This window comes from Nerophis lumbriciformis, linkage group LG19 (genome assembly GCF_033978685.3).
Source record: "Nerophis lumbriciformis linkage group LG19, RoL_Nlum_v2.1, whole genome shotgun sequence".
NCBI classification, from domain to species: Eukaryota; Metazoa; Chordata; class Actinopteri; order Syngnathiformes; family Syngnathidae; genus Nerophis; species Nerophis lumbriciformis.
In genome coordinates, this window is record NC_084566.2 from 2619386 (window position 1) to 2638609 (window position 19224).

The following is a 19224-nucleotide window of genomic DNA, read 5'->3' on the forward strand; positions in this document are numbered from 1 at the left end:
TTTGAGATGATTTGTCGTATATTGTTCATGCAGCTGTAGCTCAATTTAATGTTGTTCTTGTTGAATACTTTTCTTAGGGTGTTGTCTTTGGGAAAGTGTTTGTCAATCAGATTGAGGAATTTGTGTCCAATGTTCGTTGAGACGTTTTTGCTGTATGGGGGGTTGTACCAGATGATGTCGTTTCGTTTTCTGTTCTTTTTTGGCTGGTTTCCTGGCGTGGGTTCATTCATAGGTGAGGGTGAAATTGTATCCGCTTTCATCAAGGGCTTTTTGGTACGGGGGGGTTGCTTGGTCAAATTCAGCTTTGCTAGATGACAGCATCGATAGCCTTTTATTGATTCCGGTAGGTATTCTTTTCGTGGTGGTGGGTGGGTGGTTGCTGTCATGGTGCACGTATTGGAGTGTTGTGTTGGGTTTCGTGAATGGTTGGTAGCTGTTATTTCTCAGGTTGAAAGTGACGTCAAGGAAGTTGACGGTTTGCTTGTTGGCTTCAATCGTGATCCGTAGGCCGTTCTCTTTGAAAATTTGGCATATGCGCTTCTTGGTATTCTCGCTGCTCCTTGGCGAGGCGCGACACACTGCCAGTCCGTCATCACGGTAAATACCAAGGTTCAGATTGAGGCTAGTGAGCTGGGAGAGGAGGAAACTCCCAACGAGTTCACACGTTTCTATATATATATATATATATATATATATATATATATATATATATATATATATATTTATATATATATATATATATATATATATATATATATATATATATATATATATATATATATATATATATATATATGTGTGTGTATATATATATATATATATGTGTGTATATACATATATATGTGTATATATACATTGTCTTTATAATCCGTTTTGACATTTAACATCAATTAACATTGATGTTCATCAACATTTAACATTGTCACGTTATCGATTGGAAAATAATTTTTTAGACAATATGATTTGCCTGAGCGGCTAGGAGACACCAAGAGTAACAAGCGGTAGAAAATGGATTAGAAAAGAAAGATTAAAAAAAAACAAAAAAAACTTTTTTTCTAACTTTCCTGTGTGCCGGATTTTGGATGCTGGGCCCGCGGGCCGTAGTTTGGGGACCCCTGATTTACATTGTAGATTGTCACTGAAGGCATCAAAACTATGACACATGTGAAGTGAAAACCAATTTCAGGTGACTACCTCTTGAAGCTCATTGAGAGAATGCCAAGAGTGTTCAAAGCAGTAATCAGAGCAAAGGGTGGCTATTTTGAAGAAACTAGAATACAAAACATGTTTTCAGTTATTTCGCCTTATTTTGTTAAGTACAAAACTCCACATGATACATTCAGTCATGTATATGTGTACATACATATGTATGTATTAGGGTTGTCCCTATACCAATAATTTGGTACGGGTACCAAAATATATGTCGATACTTTTCAAAATAAAGGGAACTACAAAAAATTTCAATATTGGCTTTATTTTAACAGAAAATCTTACAATCCAATAAACATATTAAGTTAAAGTACCAATGATTGTCACACACACACTAGGTGTGGTGAAATGTGTCCTCTGCATTTGACCCATCCCCTTGTTCACCCCCTGGGAGGTGAGGGGAGCAGTGGGCAGCAGCGGTGCTGCGCCCGGGAATCATTTTTGGTGATTTAACCCCCAATTCCAACCCTTGATGCTGAGTGCCAAGCAGGGAGGTAATGGGTCCCATTTTTATAGTCTTTGGTATGACTCGGCCGGGGTTTGAACTCACAACCTACCGGACACTCTAACCACTAGGCCACTGAGTAGGTTCTAGGCCACTGAGTAGGTGCTAGGCCACTGAGTAGGTTTCTTATTGCACTCGAAGAACAATTTTAGAAGGTTAAAATATAAATCAAAGGGCATTAAACACGTTGGGCTTTTCTTGTTGCACTCAAAGAACAATTTACAGTTTTCCATATTACATATAGTCTGCCATAATCAAGTATTAGATTAAAATATAATAAAAAAAAATATTAAATGCGTCATGATTCATGGTTTTCAATACTGGTCAGTGCTTTAAGAAAAATACAATTATTAGTAAGTACTAAAAACAAAACTATGGATAAATGTACACAGATAAGCCATGTAGCAGGTAAAACACATTTATTTGTTAAAGATAAAACACAAATTGTAGCAATTTGTTACACAATTCAGTCATTTCACTTGCATTAGTTGACGTTAGATGGGCGGTCTTAACTCCACTAATAAGCAGCTGTGCGGGTGTCTACGTATCTACATGTTATGTATCTACATGTCTTGTATCTACATGTTTGGTATCTACATGTTATGTACATCTAGGTTATGTATCTACATGTTATGTATCTACCTGTTACATTTCTACATGTTACATTTCTACATGTTACGTATCTACATGTTACGTATGTACGTGTTAGGTATCTACGTGTTATGTGTCTACGTGTTACGTATCTACATGTTACGTATCTACTTGTTACGTATCTACGTGTTACGTATTTACATGGTATGTATCTACGTGTTGCGTATCTACCTGTTACGTATTTAAATGGTATGTATCTACATGTGCACAACATGTAGTTGTGCACATGTAGTGTATGTGTTTTTAAGAGAATAGCAATGTGTTGTCTGAGTGACATCAGTGAGTGAGTGGGCGAGCAAAGAGAGAGAGCGCGGTAGCGCTTGCACTGCGCAGTAGAAGAATGAACGGGTCCGGTTGTGTCCTGCAAAACTAATAATAAAGCAACCAGATTGTCACAAATCGGCAACTTTGAATTCTGACCTAAAAGCGGAGCTTAGCAGACCAATTGCCGGGTAAAGTTAAGTGTGTAAAACATCGATCCTTAAGAGAACGTCTGCCCTGTGCTCCTTGATGACACCTGAGCCAAACAGCAGGACAGGTGTAACAACTACATTATTACCTGTCACTCTTTAAACTCCTTGTGCAGATCTGAATGTTGATTTTTGAAGCAAAGGTGCTATTACTAATCGCCACATTTGGCGAGGCGTGTTTTAAAGCAACACTTCAAGCATCACCTTTATCGTTAGTTTTGAAGTCTAAATACCTCTATGTTGTACTTCACCACACTCTTTATTAATCAGTAGAATTGTAATTGTTTGCCATTCTTCCTCTCCAAGATGTTATTACTTGTATGCACTTCGTGTGGGCCTTTTGACACACTCAACATCATGTGCCTCACACTGTAGTCACTGCCACACAGCGGCATTTAGATGAAAGAACAGTACCGGTACTTTTGAAAGGCAGTATAGTACCTAGGGATGATACTCGAAACCGGTTTTCCCTGTTGTTCGATAAGAAAAGAACAGAGTCCTCGGACTCGAATCCCTTTTTGAGAACCGGTACCCGTTATCGAGACCACTATAGTAAAGAAAAAGAGTTGGTTCTTTATTCGAATCCCTGGGAACGAATCCCGTCACGACCAGAAATGCCCCTTGAGACATCACAAGAAATGACGTCACGTAGCGCAGTCATTAGGCGCAGATAGGGAAAACAGGAAAAACAATGGACCGGAAAAAGCGCTCCAAGGTGTAATAAAGTTCAAAACAAAAGGTATAATCCAATGAATAACTTTACTGAGAGATTTGAGCAGGGTACAAACACATGACGAACACTTTTACGACCAACCGGAAACATAGCAACCAGGCTAGCAACGCACCTCCTTTACGGCAGCTGTCGCAACGTTCTTAAAGCAACCGCAGCACATACATATATATACAACACATCTCCCTTTTTTAATTTTTGTTTTTCTTTCCTTGTAAACAAAAATAAATCACATTGTATATGTGTTGTCTGTCTAATTATAAATAATGCAGAGTTCTTGACGTTTACTTTCACAGCATGCTCATAACCTCATTCTTAGCTGCCGGCGTGACGACATGCAACAACACTTTTCGGGGCTACCGTGCATGCTCGTCACTCCCGTTGCATGCTGGGTAGTGTAGTTGTTATATTCCCTAGCTCATAACATCACATCTTTCCCCCTATAAAGAAATAATGTTAACTCAATAAAGTGTATTTCTTTTTTTAGCTTTAACTTTTCATTTTTTAGCACTGTAACCACATTTGCAAACAACTTTTCTCTTCATAGAACTTTCTTTCAATAAAGAAATAAAGTGCAACAATGTCAAAGCATCATAACAAACAGTTATGTCAAATAGCAGCAGAAGTGCACTTTTTGGAGAGCTGTATTATTTTCAGTTTTGTGCCCAAGAGACTGATTTTATTTAACACTATATTATTATTTATACACCTATAGTGATCACCGAGACAGGTTGTTTTTGTGTTACTGTATATATTTGTTTTTCTGAAAAATCCCACTTAATATACTTTGGGTAACAACAGTCAATATTTTTTTTTTTTTTTTTTTTTTAGGGGGGTAACAGTCAATATTTATTTATTTATTAGATTTTATTTTTTTCTTATATAATAAAAGTGAGCTTTTGTTAAACCAAATATTGTGTGTTTTTTGCCATATACAACAACCTATCTGGACTCGATAAGAGAATCGATAAGGAATCGGTTTGATAAGAGGATTCGATAATAGGCTCGAACTCGATAATTTCTTATCAAACATCATCCCTAATAGTACCGATTTCAATCAATTAGTATCGTGGTACTTTATTAGTATCGGTATACCGTACAACCCTAGTATGCATATATATATATATGTGTATATATATATATATATATATATATATATATATATATATATAGTTGTGTGGCAATGATGAGAAAGCTTGTCGCTGCATTACTAACTAATTACCTCAGTTTTATCTAAAGTTCCATTGAAGTTTGTTTTGAAGCCAAATAGGGCGTCGGCCACACGGCGCATACTATCATCACGTGATCACCGCCTGTGCAATGCACGCCGCCTTCAAAATAAACAGTGTGATTAATTCTTATTCATGTATGATAACGCAATCATTTTTTTATTAATCACATGCGTTAACGTAGACAGCCCTATTATACATATTTATGTATTTATTCATTTTTGGGGGGTTGGAAATCTATTTTTTATTTGGTTGCAGAAAAAACAAAAAACCTGCATACTTTAATGGGATCATTCAGAAAGGTGTAATGACATTTTATCACATCAGTCCAATATGAATTGGGAATTTAAATACTTAAGTAAATATTAAATGCAATTTTTTGGGTTTATTTTACTTTAGTATCTTTGACACAACTTTTAATATTTAGTTGTGTCAATTTAAACTAAAATCAACAAATAAAAATTCACATGAAGTCAAAATAGGAGAAGCTTCGCTGTGTATGTCTTTGTGCACGTCTGCTCCTTCCCGGCAATGGGAGGTAGGTTTCACGTGATGTTGAGGGGAAGCGAGAAGGATGCAAGGTCTCAGATGTATAATTTATCTGTGCAGTGGGTGGGTGGCGGAGATGAAGTGTGAGCTGTGTGTGAGGAGAAGACGTGTGGGGGTGAGGATGGTGGAGGCAGTGAGCGGGAATCCAACGCTTTTTCCCCCTCCCCCTGTTATCCATCACTGTGTCAAGCGCTGTGATCAGGATTATGTACGCTCGTTGCACTCGTGCACACAATCTTCAATTTCCCTCCGTGACATGTCTGAGAACTTTGGGCCAAATCACACGTGCACCAAAATGTAAACATCTCCAGGGCAGAGGAGGCCTTGTTCTCGCCCTTTAATGCTGCAATGTTGAGGAGAAGCCCTGAAGGAAAGAGCTTTGTTAGGAGAGACCTCACTTTTCTCCATTTTGTAGTCGTCCCTCCTCTCGCTCTGTCCTCTGAGACGTTTGCACGTTCCTGCCGTCCACATGCGTGCTGCAGGCCAAACGGGGGAAACTGAAAGAGAGTCGGGCGAGTACAAGCCCACATTCCTTCAGGGGATGTGGGCGGCCGTCGTGGTGCATTTGACCAGTAAACAATGGTGAAGACGACGAGAGGTGAATCTATGAAATGTGACATGAGAGTTTGACCTAGATAGAGAGAGTGTGTGTGTGTGTGTGTGTGTGTTCTTGTATTTCTACTCTCCTTGAGACATCAACAAGGAAACGTACCTTCCATATGAGGAGGTGTGAACAAGTTAGGACCGAAATCATGGTCCCAATACGGAAAATCTAATAGAGAATGTCTCATTTGCACCCCTGGTGGTGAAATCTATCACAATGAGGGTGGTCCCAAAAAGGAGGGATTTTTCAAAGTTGACTGTGTGTCGCTTTTAAAAGTGCTCCCCCTCTGGTCAACATATGTAATAACAAGTGTGTGTGAGAAATTGAAATGCGCTCCCTCTGGCCAAAATTAATTTAAAAAATAAAAATAAATATGTATATAGAGACATACTGTAATAACTTGAAGTAAATAATGAAGATTAAAAACCAATTACCGGTACAAACAAAAAAGTCCCCAAAAAATGGATTAACTAAAAGCAGTCTTTTTCTCACAATGTGTGGACTTTTTTCTTATAAAATTGAGAAACATTTTTCATATTCTTTCTGTTTCTGTAATATTGCAATAGTTTCTTGTAAAATATTACTTTTTTATGTCAAATTATTACTTTTTATGCAAAATAGTGACTTTTATCACAATATTGCCAAATTTTTTTGTTGTTCTTGTAAAATAGTGACATTTTTTGAGTAAAATGAAGACTTTTGTCATAATTTTGCCAAGTAAAATTCTGATTATTATTATAATATTGCCAACATTTTAAAGTGTCCTTATAAAATTGTGACTTTTGTCGAGTAAAATTACGACTCTTTTCATAAAATTGCGAATGTTATTGTGTAAAATTCCAACTTTTATCATAATATTGCACAAATGTTCAGTTTTTCTTGTAAAATTTTGACTTGTGTTGAGTAAAATGAAGTCCTTTATTATAATACTGCCTGAATTCTAAGTTTTTCTTGTGAAATTGTGACCTTTTTATTGTGAAATTCCAACTCATTTAAGTTTTTTTTATATTTGCATAGAATGTATATATTATAAATGTTGTAAATACCAATCTTTATATACTGTATCTAGAAAGGGTGGTCCTAAAGAGGAAGGCATGTTTGTCAGGTCTAAAGAAGGTAACAAATACAAAAATGTGTGTGTGATGGTGTGTGTGTGTGTGTGTGTGTGTGTGTGTGTGTGTGTGTGTGTGTGTGTGTGTGTGTGTGTGTGTGTGTGTGTGTGTGTGTGTGTGTGTTCTCCAGTAAACCAACACGAATAGCCTCTTTGTGAGTGTGCTTTATGTGGTGGCGCAGTATCTCCAAAGGACAGGTCTGCTGTCCAGAGATAGTCCAATTGTTGTCTTCACCCGCTGATAGCCTCACTGCGTCACATGTGGAGTGAAGTGACACTAATAAAAACACGCAGACAACCACTATTGCAATATTTTAGCAGCTGAGCACCGTGCTTTCAGGATAATTGAACGCAGACTGCACTCACGACTCAGAATATTTGTACTTTACGTCAATGTTGCACAGTTTGGCAACAAAATTGACTCATATAATAGCTTACATAAGGCAGGTAAGACTTATACTGCCTTATACTACCATGCTTGTAGGGTTGTACAGTATACTGGTACTGGTATAGTATCACGGTACTAATGAATCAAAAACGGTACTATACTCGGTTTGAAAAGTACCGATTCCCGGGCATGACGGCGCGTCGTCACGTCGTGACGTTGCTGGTTTTACGAGCAGAGGAGCATGTTCGGCAGCGCGCGCACACAGAGTACTTACAAGCAGACACAGTGTGTAGACAGGAAAGGGAGAATGGATGCATTTTGCCTTAATAACTAAAGATAAAGGTGAAGTTATAACACTGAAACACCCTCAGGAAGAGGTGCTTTAAGACATGGCTAGCTCGACTTAAACAAGTTGAAAAACTTATTCGGGTGTTACCATTTAGTGGTCAATTGTACGGAATATGTACTTCACTGTGCAACCTACTAATAAAAGTCTCAGTCAATCAAAGCAGCTAACATCCATACGCAGTCGAAAGTGTTTTACCTACCTCCCTGGCGACAAATAAAGTAAGATTTTGTGGCAATAAAAAATATCGATGTAATCATAGTAGTATCGACTAGATACACTCTTGTACTTGGTATCATTACAGTGGATGTCATGTGTAGATCCACCCATGGTATATGTTTACATTCAGGCGCGCTAGCTTTTGTTAGCAGTGAAGCCGGTGAGCTATTGTATCCTCCTACGGTGTGTAGTGAAGCTATTCCTCGTCCTGCAGTGATAATGGTTCTTGTAAGATACTTACTTCATTTGTCACCATGGAGGCGAGGATTAGTGATTTAGAAGTAGCTAAAACACTGGCTAGCTAGCCATGTTTTAAAGCACCTCTTCCTGAGGGTGTTTCAGTGTTTTCACTTCACCTTTATTAGTTTTTAAACCAAAATGCGTCCATTCTCCCGTTTCTGTCTACACACTGTGTCTGCTTGTAAGTACTCCGTGATTGTGCGCTGCCGAACATGCTCCTCTGCTCGTAAAACCAGCAATGTCACGACGTGATGACGACGCGCCGTCATGCCTGGAAACCGGTACTTTTCAAACAGAGTATAGTACGATTTTTGATTCAGTAGTACTGCGATACTATACTAGTACCAGTATACTGTACAACCCTATTAGGAACCGTTATATAGATTAAGACTAAACACAATGTAATGAAATTAAAATGGAAGATAATGGAAAAATGACAAAGTGTAAACATATAGACAACTTTTCAGTTTCACAGATTATGTAACACTAAAGATCTGACACTGCAAGACACAGCAGTCTGTCCCCAGCTGACCACTGCAGACAAACAGATTCTCTCATCTACAATATCTCCAGGCAGACCTGATCCCATTGAACAAGATTAAAATATGAAGGTCCTGCAAGGATATGAAAAACACAGCAATAATAATAATAATAATAATAATAAAAGGGAGAAAATGAGGACCTAGAAAAAGTCAAGCTAGGGCTTCTGCTCTGGAAGGAACTGACATATACAAAGTTATTATATCTGAGGTTTAACTCGGTTGAGTCTGGTTCAGGGGTGCCCACACTTTTTCTGCAGGCGAGCTACTTTTCAATTGACGAAGTGGAGGAGATCTACCTCATTCATATATATCATTTATATTGATTTATTTATGAAAGAGAGGTTTTTGTTAACAAGTTAAAGGTGTTTAATGATAATACAAGCATGTTTAACATTCCTTTCTTTCATGAAGACAAGAATATAAGTTGGTGTATGACCTGATTCTGATGACTTGCATTGATTGGAATCAGACAGTAGTGATGATAACGTCCACATTTTCAGATGGAGGAGAAAAAAAGTCCTCCTTTCTGTCCAATACCACATGAAAGTGGTTGCTTTTTGCCATTTTATTTGTCCGGCTTCATACTCCTTTTTATACACTTTACAAGGAATACATTGGCGGCCAACTCCGTAGCTTGCTAGCTTGTGCACGCCAGCTTTCTGAGACTCTTATTTTGTTAGTGCAGGCAGGACAAAGCAGTGCTTTTAATGTGAAGACTGGAACTGTGCAGTCGGTCTTTAGAGTTTTGACGGCATGTGCGGCGCGAGAGTCTGTTGAAATAAAAAGTCTTTCTCGCCTTCCTGTCGGTCATTTTTTCTTAATAATGATCTGGCAGCAGCCAGCGTCATCTCACAAGACCCTCGGGTGCCGTGAATGTCAATCAAGTGATGAAAGTGACGTCTTGGTGAAGATTGATGATCACTAATTTTTAGGTCTATTTTTTTAATGCCTGGCTGGCGATGGACTGACACACCCGCCACTATCGACCACTAGCTCGCCATCAACGTAATGGGCACCCCTGGTCTAGTTCATCTTGAAAGCGCTACATCCTGGCCATGACCACCATAGAAAGTCTTATTGTCAAATCGCAAACATCCAACAATGCACTGATAGTCCCTAAATATGTGTTTTTACTACAACCAGCGTTTTCTGCAGTGGACATTTTCCACATTGATACAATATATTCAAATGTGTATGAAACAGTTTCACTCCAACCTTCTACTACACCACTTCTTGGATTAAAGGTTAACCAATCACAGAGCAGCACAGAACTGGCCCAGCACTTTTCTTTGGAAATGATGTGACAATTTTCAGTTTAACTTGTTGTTTGCCTTGGTTTAAAACCACAAAATAGGAAGTGGGATTACAAATGTTATCCAATTAAATGCTGCTTCTACAAAACCCAATACCAATGAAGTTGGCACGTTATGTAAATAGTAAATAAAAACAGAATTCAATGATTTGAAAATCCTTTTCAACTTATATTCAATTGAATAGACTGCAAAGATAAGATATTTAATGTTCCAACTGAGAAACTTGTTTTTTTTTGCAAATAATCAATAACTTTGAATTTAATGGCAGCAACACATTGCAAACAAGTTGGCCTTTCCTTTTAACAACAAACCGTAAACGTTTGGGAACTGAGGAGACACATTTTTTAAGTGGAATTCTTTCCCATTCTTGCTTGATGTACAGCTTAAGTTGTTCAACAGTCCGGGGTCTCCGTTGTCGTATTTTAGGTTTCATATTGCACCACACATTTTCAATGGGAGACAGGTCTGGACTACAGGCAGGCCAGTCTAGTACCTGTACTCTTTTACTATGAAGCCACGCTGTTGTAGCAAATGTGACTTGGCATTGTCTTGCTAAAATAAGCAGGGGCGTCCATGATAACGTTGCTTGGATGGCAACATATGTTGCTCCAAAACCTGTATGTACCTTTCAGCATTAATGGTGCCTTCACAGATGTGTAAGTTACCCATGCCTTGGGGACTAATATACCCCCATACCATCACAGATGCTGGCTTTTCAACTTTGCACCTAAAACAATCCGGATGGTTCTTTTTCTCTTTGTTTCAGAGGACAGGACGTCCACAGTTTCCAAAAACAATTTGAAATGTGGACTCGTCAGACAACAAAACACTTGTCCACTTTGCATCAGTCCATCTTAGATGAGCTCAGGCCCCGCAAAGCCGGCAGCATTTCTGGGTGTTGTTGATAAATGGCTTTGGCTTTGCATAGTAGAGTTTTAACTTGCACTTACAGATGTAACGACCAACTGTAGTTACTGACAGTGGTTTTCTGAAGTGTTCCTAAGCCCCAGTGGAGATATCCTTTACACACTGCTATCGCTTTTTGATGCAGTACCGCCTAAGGGATCGAAGGTCCGTAATATCATCGCTTACGTGCAGTGATTTCTCCAGATTCTCTGAACGTTTTAATGATATTACGGACCGTAGATGGTGAAATCCCTAAATTCCTTGCAATAGCTGGTTGAGAAATGTTGTTCTTAAACTGTTGGACAATTTGCTCACACATTTGTTCACAAAGTGGTGACCCTCGCCCCATCCTTGTTTGTGAATGACTGAGCATTTCATGGAAGGTGCTTTTATACCCAATCATGGCACCCACCTGTGCCCAATTAGCTTGCTCACCTGTGGGATGTTCCAAATAAGTGTTTGATGAGCATTCTTCAACTTTCTCAGTCTTTTTTGCCACTTGTGCCAGCTTTTTTGAAACATGTTGCAGGCATGAAATTCCAAATGAGCTAATATTTGCAAAAAATTACGTTTTCCAGTACAAACATTAAGCATCTTGTCTTTGAAGTCTTTTCAATTGAATATAGGTTGAAAAGGATTTGCAAATCATTGTATTCTGTTTTTATTTACCATTTTGGGGTTTGTAGATAAAGATGTGTGCTCGTCTGCAAAATCAGTTTAATCCCTCAGATTGTGCCTGACTATTGTTTTAAAGCTGCTGTTTGTCTCGGTAGGCGCTCGTTTTGGAAACTATTTTGATAGTCGACACACCATCGATTGTTCTAATGATTAGTTGACTAATCGGACTGTGAGGAGTAAACGTCCTTGTGGCTGTAGTCTGATGACCTCCTGGTACACAGTCATCCTGGATGAAAACCAACGCTTGCCATCCAACCTGATGGAGCTTGAGGGGTGCTGCAAAGAGGAATGGGCGAAACTGCCCAAAGATATGTGTGGCAAGTTTGTAGCATCGTACTCAAAAAGACTTGAGGCTGTAATTGCTGCCAAAGGTTCATCAACAAAGTATTGAGCAAAGGCTTTGAATACTTACTGTATGTACATGTGATTTTTTTTTAATTTGCAATAATTTTGCAGTATTAAAAAAAAAACATTGTGATTATGGTATTGTCTGTAGAATTTTGAGAATAAAAATTAATTTATTCCGTTTTGGAATAAGGCCTGTAACATAACAAAATGTGGAAAAATACTTTTTGGATGAACTGTATCTTATTATTCCAGAACATTTTAAAAGGCAACCTAATTTTATTTTGCAGTACATTGCTGATGTAAATGTTTGAATAAAAATAATACATCTGAACCAAAACAAAAAAAAGCCCTGATAATGGCATGGATCATGTGTAACAGTCCCGCACAGTCTAGCCTGTTCGCTCTTGGCTTTAGCAAACATCCACGAATCTGATTAAGAGTCATTCGAACAGTAGCAAACGAGCTGAAAGCCACAACTCATTGTCCAGCACAGCTCCTTAGGCTCTGGGTGAGGTTTACACAAGGTACTGGCTCCCAGACACACTACTGTCTGTCTTATTCATCTATAGCACAGGTGTCAAAATCAAGGCCCGGGGGCCAGATCTGGCCCGCAAACACCTGGCAATGATATGTGTCAATAAAGTACTTCATATTTTCTCACTAAATGTAATTAATTTTTTAATTTATTTAAATTAAAAAAAATTTTTTTTTTCATTTTGACAGAAAATATATATTTACTGCTTGAAATTGCATACATTTTAAACCTTAATAGTATCCAATATTGCACCAAATATTACACTATATTATCATATTTTCCAAACATGTTTTTGTATAAATAAAAATACTTAACTTTACAGCAAACTACCCATCAAATTGATAAAAATGACAATACATTTTAAGTTGTTCTTTACAGCATATTACTGTAAATTGGAAAAAACAACTACTACTGTTTTTTTTGCATAAAAATTATGTTGACTGAGCTGCCAGTTTTTGACTGTAAAATCTTTGGTTGTTGTTTTTAACTAGAGATGTTCGATAATATCGGACTGCCGATATTATCGGCCGATAAATGCTTTAAAATCTAATATCGGAAATTATCGATATCGGTTTCAAAAAGTAAAATTCATGACTTTTTAAAACGCCGCTGTGTTCACGGACGTAGGGAGAAGTACAGAGCGCCAATAAACCTTAAAGGCACTTCCTTTGCGTGCCTGCCCAGTCACATAATATCTACGGCTTTTCACACACACAAGTGAATGCACGCATACTTGGTCAACAGCCATACAGGTCACACTGAGGGTGGCCGTATGAACAAGTTTAACACTGTTGCAAATATGCGCCACACTGTGAACCCACGCCAAACAAGAATGACAAACACATCCGCACCGTAACACAACATAAACAAAACAGAACAAATACCCAGAAACCCTTGCGGCACTAACTCTTCCGGGACGCTACAATATACACCCCCGCTACCCCCTATACTCCCCACCCCCACCTCAACCTCCTCCGCATGTCCCAAATTCCGAGCTGCTGTTTTGAGGCATGTTAAAAAAAATAATGCACTTTGTGACTTCAATAATAAATATGGCAGTGCCATGTTGGCATTTTTTTCCATAACTTGAGTTGATTTATTTTGGAAAACCTTCTTACATTGTTTAATGCATCCAGTGGGGCATCACAACAAAATTAGGCACAATAATGTGTTAATTCCACGACTGTATATATCGGTATCGGTTGATATCGGAATCGGTAATTAAGAGTTGGACAATATCGGAATATCGCATATCGGCAAAAAAGCCATTATCGGACACCTCTATTTTTAACGGTGTATTACTGTAAATGGAAAGACGGTACATTTGTTTCTATGGTAGAAAAACTGGCAGCAAAATTGCCAGAATAAAAAAGGAACTTGTAGTGTTTTTCCATGAACAATATAATGTCGTAAAAACCAATGTCAATTTGTCACTAAAATTCTGGCAACTAAGCTGCCAGCTTTTTCTGTTTTTCCATTTACCGTAAAATGTTGTAGAAAATAAAACAAAACACTATTTTACAGTAACATTTTGTAAATGTAAAGTTTTTACTGTAAAATGGACAGTCTACTTAAGACAATTTATATAATTAATAATGAAATCCAGAGGCAAATTCATACATTATTCACTGTTACAAGCGACCCTCTGATGACAGCCATAACTTGCCATGTAGCCCTCAATGAAAACCACTTTGACATCCCTGGTCTACAGTATTTATGTGTCCAGCGATGTGGGATAGCGACAGAGCTCATTTCGAGTCAGACATGTTTCTTGAGCGTGACAATGAGGTCGCCGCCGCCACCAGATGTCAATCCAATAGAGCGTGTAAAGTGTTGTGGAAGATGTCGGATGAAGCATCCTAAAAAATGGGTAGTCCAGGTGTGGCCTACAAAACCACCCTCGTCCTGTCCTTGTTTGAGCATGACATCACTTCTTTTACCCTTCCTCTGGCTTCTTCTCCCTGTCACAGTGATGTGTGAATAATTCATGCTCATGCTGCTCCTCGCTGGAGATAAATCACGTGAGCAGGGAAGGATGCACGTGCTCGTCCTGGGGCGCCGTAGGGGGCGGAGCCAGTGGACTCCTAGGAAACCGAGCTCATTATTCACACTCGACAAGATGGGTTTGTTTTAATTGTGTGTTGCTTATATTTGTGTTTTTCCTCTTAGGTGTGTCGCTGCCTGAAGCCTGCAGGACTGTTTGTCTCGGTTACCTTCGCCCAGCCCCTCTTCAGGAGACGTCTCTACGCTCGCAGCGAGTACCACTGGTCCATCACACAACACAGCTATGGGGAGGGCTTTCAGTATTTTGTGTACGTGATGACCAAAGGCCAGGCTCTTAGCTCAGAAGATGCAGCTCTGGAGAAGAAGCTATTAGAAAGTACTCAATCTTTACCTCCAAAAACCCTTACAACAACAGAGAACCTTGATCAGGAAGACTTCCTGTCTAAAATTGACTTATAGGAGGATCTGTTCTGTGCTGTTCCTTAGCTTGGACTTATACATTTTATCTTTAAAATCTGAAAATATACTGACTACTGAACAAGCGAACATGTCATCGTTAAGATACCGTTTTACATGCTTTTTTATTATGGCAAATGATTCTATAAAAAGTAAATCTGGTTTTAAATTGTAAATTTTTTGTAAGGTACAAAATACTGTTTTCTTTTAATTACCTTTTTAAACATTTTTTAGATGTAAAAAAAACAAAAAAAAAACGGAAATTTGTGACAAACATTAAAAAACAACTTTGTTATAGTTGCGTTGTTTTGGTGGGCTAGCATGATAGCCGCCATCTTTGTTAGCCAAGTGTTTCTTATTGGGCTAAAATAAACATTTCAGACTGCCCGCGCTACCTATTTCATGATTTTTACTGACTTACGGTCAGTATTTAAAGTCTGACCATACAGTGTCTCTGAAATGTCATCGTTAAAGGGGAACATTATCACAATTTCAGAAGGGTTAAAACAATTAAAAATCAGTTCCCAGTGGCTTATTTTATTTTTCGAAGTTTTTTTCGAAATTTTACCCATCACGCAATATCCCTAAAAAAAGCTTCAAAGTGCCTGATTTTAACCATCGTTATATACACTCCTGTGACGTCACACAGTGATGCCAATACAAACAAACATGGCGCATAGAACAGCAAGGTATAGCGACATTAGCTCGGATTCAGACTCGGATTTCAGCGGCTTAAGCGATTCAACAGATTACGCATGTATTGAAACGGATGGTTGTAGTGTGGAGGCAGGTAGCGAAAACGAAATTGAAGAAGAAACTGAAGCTATTGAGCCATATCGGTTTGAACCGTATGCAAGCGAAACCGACGAAAACGACATGACAGCCAGCGACACGGGAGAAAGCGAGGACGAATCCGGCGATCGCCTTCTAACCAACGATTGGTATGTGTTTGTTTGGCATTAAAGGAAACTAACAACTATGAACTAGGTTTACAGCATATGAAATACATTTGGCAACAACATGCACTTTGAGAGTGCAGACAGCCCAGTTTTCATCAATTAATATATTCTGTAGACATACCCTCATCCGCTCTCTTTTCCTGAAAGCTGATCTGTCCAGTCCAGTTGAAAATGCATCTGCTTTGAGTGTCGCAGGATATCCACACATTCCTGCCATCTCTGTCGTAGCATAGCTTTCGTCGGTAAAGTGTGCGGAACAAACGTCCAATTTCTTGCCACTTTGGCATCTTTGGGCCACTGGTGCAACTTGAATCCGTCCCTGTTCGTGTTGTTACACCCTCCGACAACACACCGACGAGGCATGATGTCTCCAAGGTACGGAAAACAGTCGAAAAAAACGTAAAATAACAGAGCTGATTTGACTTGGTGTTTGAGAAAATGGCGGATTGCTTCCCGATGTGACGTCATCGCTCCGAGAGCGAATAATAGAAAGGCGTTTAATTCGCCAAAATTCACCCAATTAGAGTTCGGAAATCGGTTAAAAAAATATATGGTCTTTTTTCTGCAACATCAAGGTATATATTGACGCTTACATAGGTCTGGTGATAATGTTCCCCTTTAAGATACCGTTTTACATGCTTTTTTATGATGGCTTTATAAAAAGTAAATCTGGTTTTACTTAAATTTTTTTGTAGGGTATAAATACTGTTTTCTTTTAATTACCTTTTTAAAAAAAAATTAAATGTAAAAAAAAGCAACTTGTGACAAACATTAAAAAACAACTTTGTTATAGTTGCGTTGTTTTGGTGGGCTAGCATTTTATGTGAAGTGTATCTTACTAGACTAAAATAAACATTTCAGACCTCCCGCACTATTTATTTCATGATTTTTATGAATATTATATGCATTAAACACAGCTTACACACTCACTTATAAACACGTCCTGTCCACTTAAAACACTCCACACACTCTAAAACCTAAGTAATAGGAACGTAACACTTCCACTGTACTTCAAATAATAGTACATCACAGTTTATTGTTGTTACCATGTCTGATTTTTGCATTATTAGTTCTCCCACACAACTTTATTCCATTATTAGATTGACCTATGCGCTATTACAGGGGTGTCAAACTCATTTGAGATCAGGGGCCGCATGGAGGAAAATCTGTGCACACGGACTATTACAATCATGGCATTAAAACCAAAAAATAAAGACAACTTTAGATTGTTTTCTTTGTCTTACTTTGGCCAAAAATAGAACAAACACATTCTGAAAATATTACAATAAAAATATAGAAAAAAATACCGGTAGCGGTCAAGTTTAGATCCATGAAGGAAAGAAGAAAGTGAATGAATGTTTATAACTGAATACATTTACATATGCATAAAAATGTGTTTTCTTTTGTATTATTTTTTTTAATGAATTAAGTAATGTTTATGACAACCTTTTTCCAAAACACAATATAGAATGTGAGATATAACAGGATAATGCATACATTTATCATTTGTTTTCAAAACGCTTACAAAAAAGTGGGACCCTAAAAATTTATTGTGGGACCCCATTTTTATGACTTGATGGGGTCCCTGGGACCTCATTTTGACAATTCCTAGCGCCAACACTGATGGAGTATTGGTGTGTGCAAAACAGCAGCAGGCGGCTGTGGCCTGCGGGCCGCTTCTATTCATGCCTTGACTTTGACACATATGCTATATGCTAACGTTAGCTTTGCTGTTGCCTAGAGTCTTGTGATGTAGTTCATTCAACACAACAAAATGTATCAAATTGAGCCTAAAATGTAACACTGGATGGTGATAAGAATAGAATGCTGTCTCAGTTATTGCCAGGCCGACCTCGGATAATTGGTCATCACCGCTCCATTTGTGCTAACATTAGCATTTGTGCTAACATTAGTGAAGTGAAGTGAAGTGAATTACCGGTATATATAGCGCTTTTCTATAGTGACTCAAAGCGCTTTTACATAGTGAAACCCAATATCTAAGTTACATTTAAACCAGTGTGGGTGGCACTGGGAGCAGGTGGGTAAAGTGTCTTGCCCAAGGACACAACGGCAGTGACTAGAATGGCGGAAGCGGGGATCAAACATGGAACCCTCAAGTTGCTGGCACGGCCACTCTACCAACCAAGCTATATCGCCCCAGCATTAGCATTTGCGCTTATATCACCTTTTTATAGTTTTGAATGGTGCTTTCATCAACTTTGCTATATGATGAAAATACCGTATTTTTCCGACTATAAGGCGCACTTAAAATCCTTTCATTTTCTCAAAACTTGACAGTGAGCCTTATAACCCGGTGCGCCTAATGTACGGGATATATCTGGTTGTGCTTACCGACCTTGAAGCTATTTTATTTGGTACATGGGTGAAATGATAAGTGTGACCAGTAGATGGTAGTCACACATAAGAGATACGTGTAGACTGCAATATGACGCCAGTAAACAACACCAACATTTTATATGTTCCTTTGAAAATATAGAGCATTTCACACGCTGCTCAAAAATCTATCAAAATGTTTTTGTCAGGACTTGGACTGTGGAGTTTTTGTTTTCCCAAGATGCAAAAGGATTTGGATCGGACATGGCTTGAAGGTAAATACATTTTTAATAATAACACTCAAAAGAACAAAAGGCGCGCTCAAGGCGGATGTACAAACTTGACTAATGAAAACAAAAGACTTGCACGGGGGCAAAAAACTATGAACAATAAAAAAACACTAACTGTGGCAATAAACAAACTTACTTGGCATGGACATGAAGTGCGCAGACGTGGACAGAGTGTGACAGGGGGCATAAATGCGAGGATAGCAGGGTGAGAAAGGCTATGACTCCAGGACGAATAACAGAAAATCAAAAGCTTAAATAACACAGACATGATTAACAACAGGTGCGTGACTCAAAACAGGTGCGTGACATGACAGGTGAAACTAATGGGTAACTATGGTGACAAGACAAGGGAGTGAAAAGACAGAAACTAAACAAAACATGACTTAAAACAAAACATGATTACACAAACATGACAGTTTTAGTGCGACTTTGGTAAGCTATGAAGCCGCACCGCTTGATGGATTGTACTGTGCTGCAACATAGGAGTATTATTATGGTGTGTGTATAAGGTAAGACATATTATCTGGCGTTTTGTTTTGCAATATTATGCAAAAGCAACGTTTTTTATCTTCTGGTACCTGCTGATCTGTATTTGGGATCTGCATAAG

General features: G+C 38.4%; 1 protein-coding gene across 4 annotated transcripts in view; it reads left to right on the forward strand.

Annotated features, from left to right (window-relative positions):
- The window catches only part of ece2a (endothelin converting enzyme 2a), a 200037-nt gene extending 182859 nt beyond the window's left edge, over window positions 1–17178 (forward strand). For all 4 annotated transcript variants that reach the window (XM_072915173.1, XM_072915174.1, XM_061979715.2 and 1 more), the window contains one exon: window positions 14743–17178. In XM_072915173.1, the coding sequence (XP_072771274.1) occupies window positions 14743–15036 (294 nt within the window). In that variant the 3' untranslated portion in view covers window positions 15037–17178. The remainder of the gene's footprint in view (window positions 1–14742) is intronic.
- The last annotated feature ends 2046 nt before the right edge of the window (window positions 17179–19224 follow it).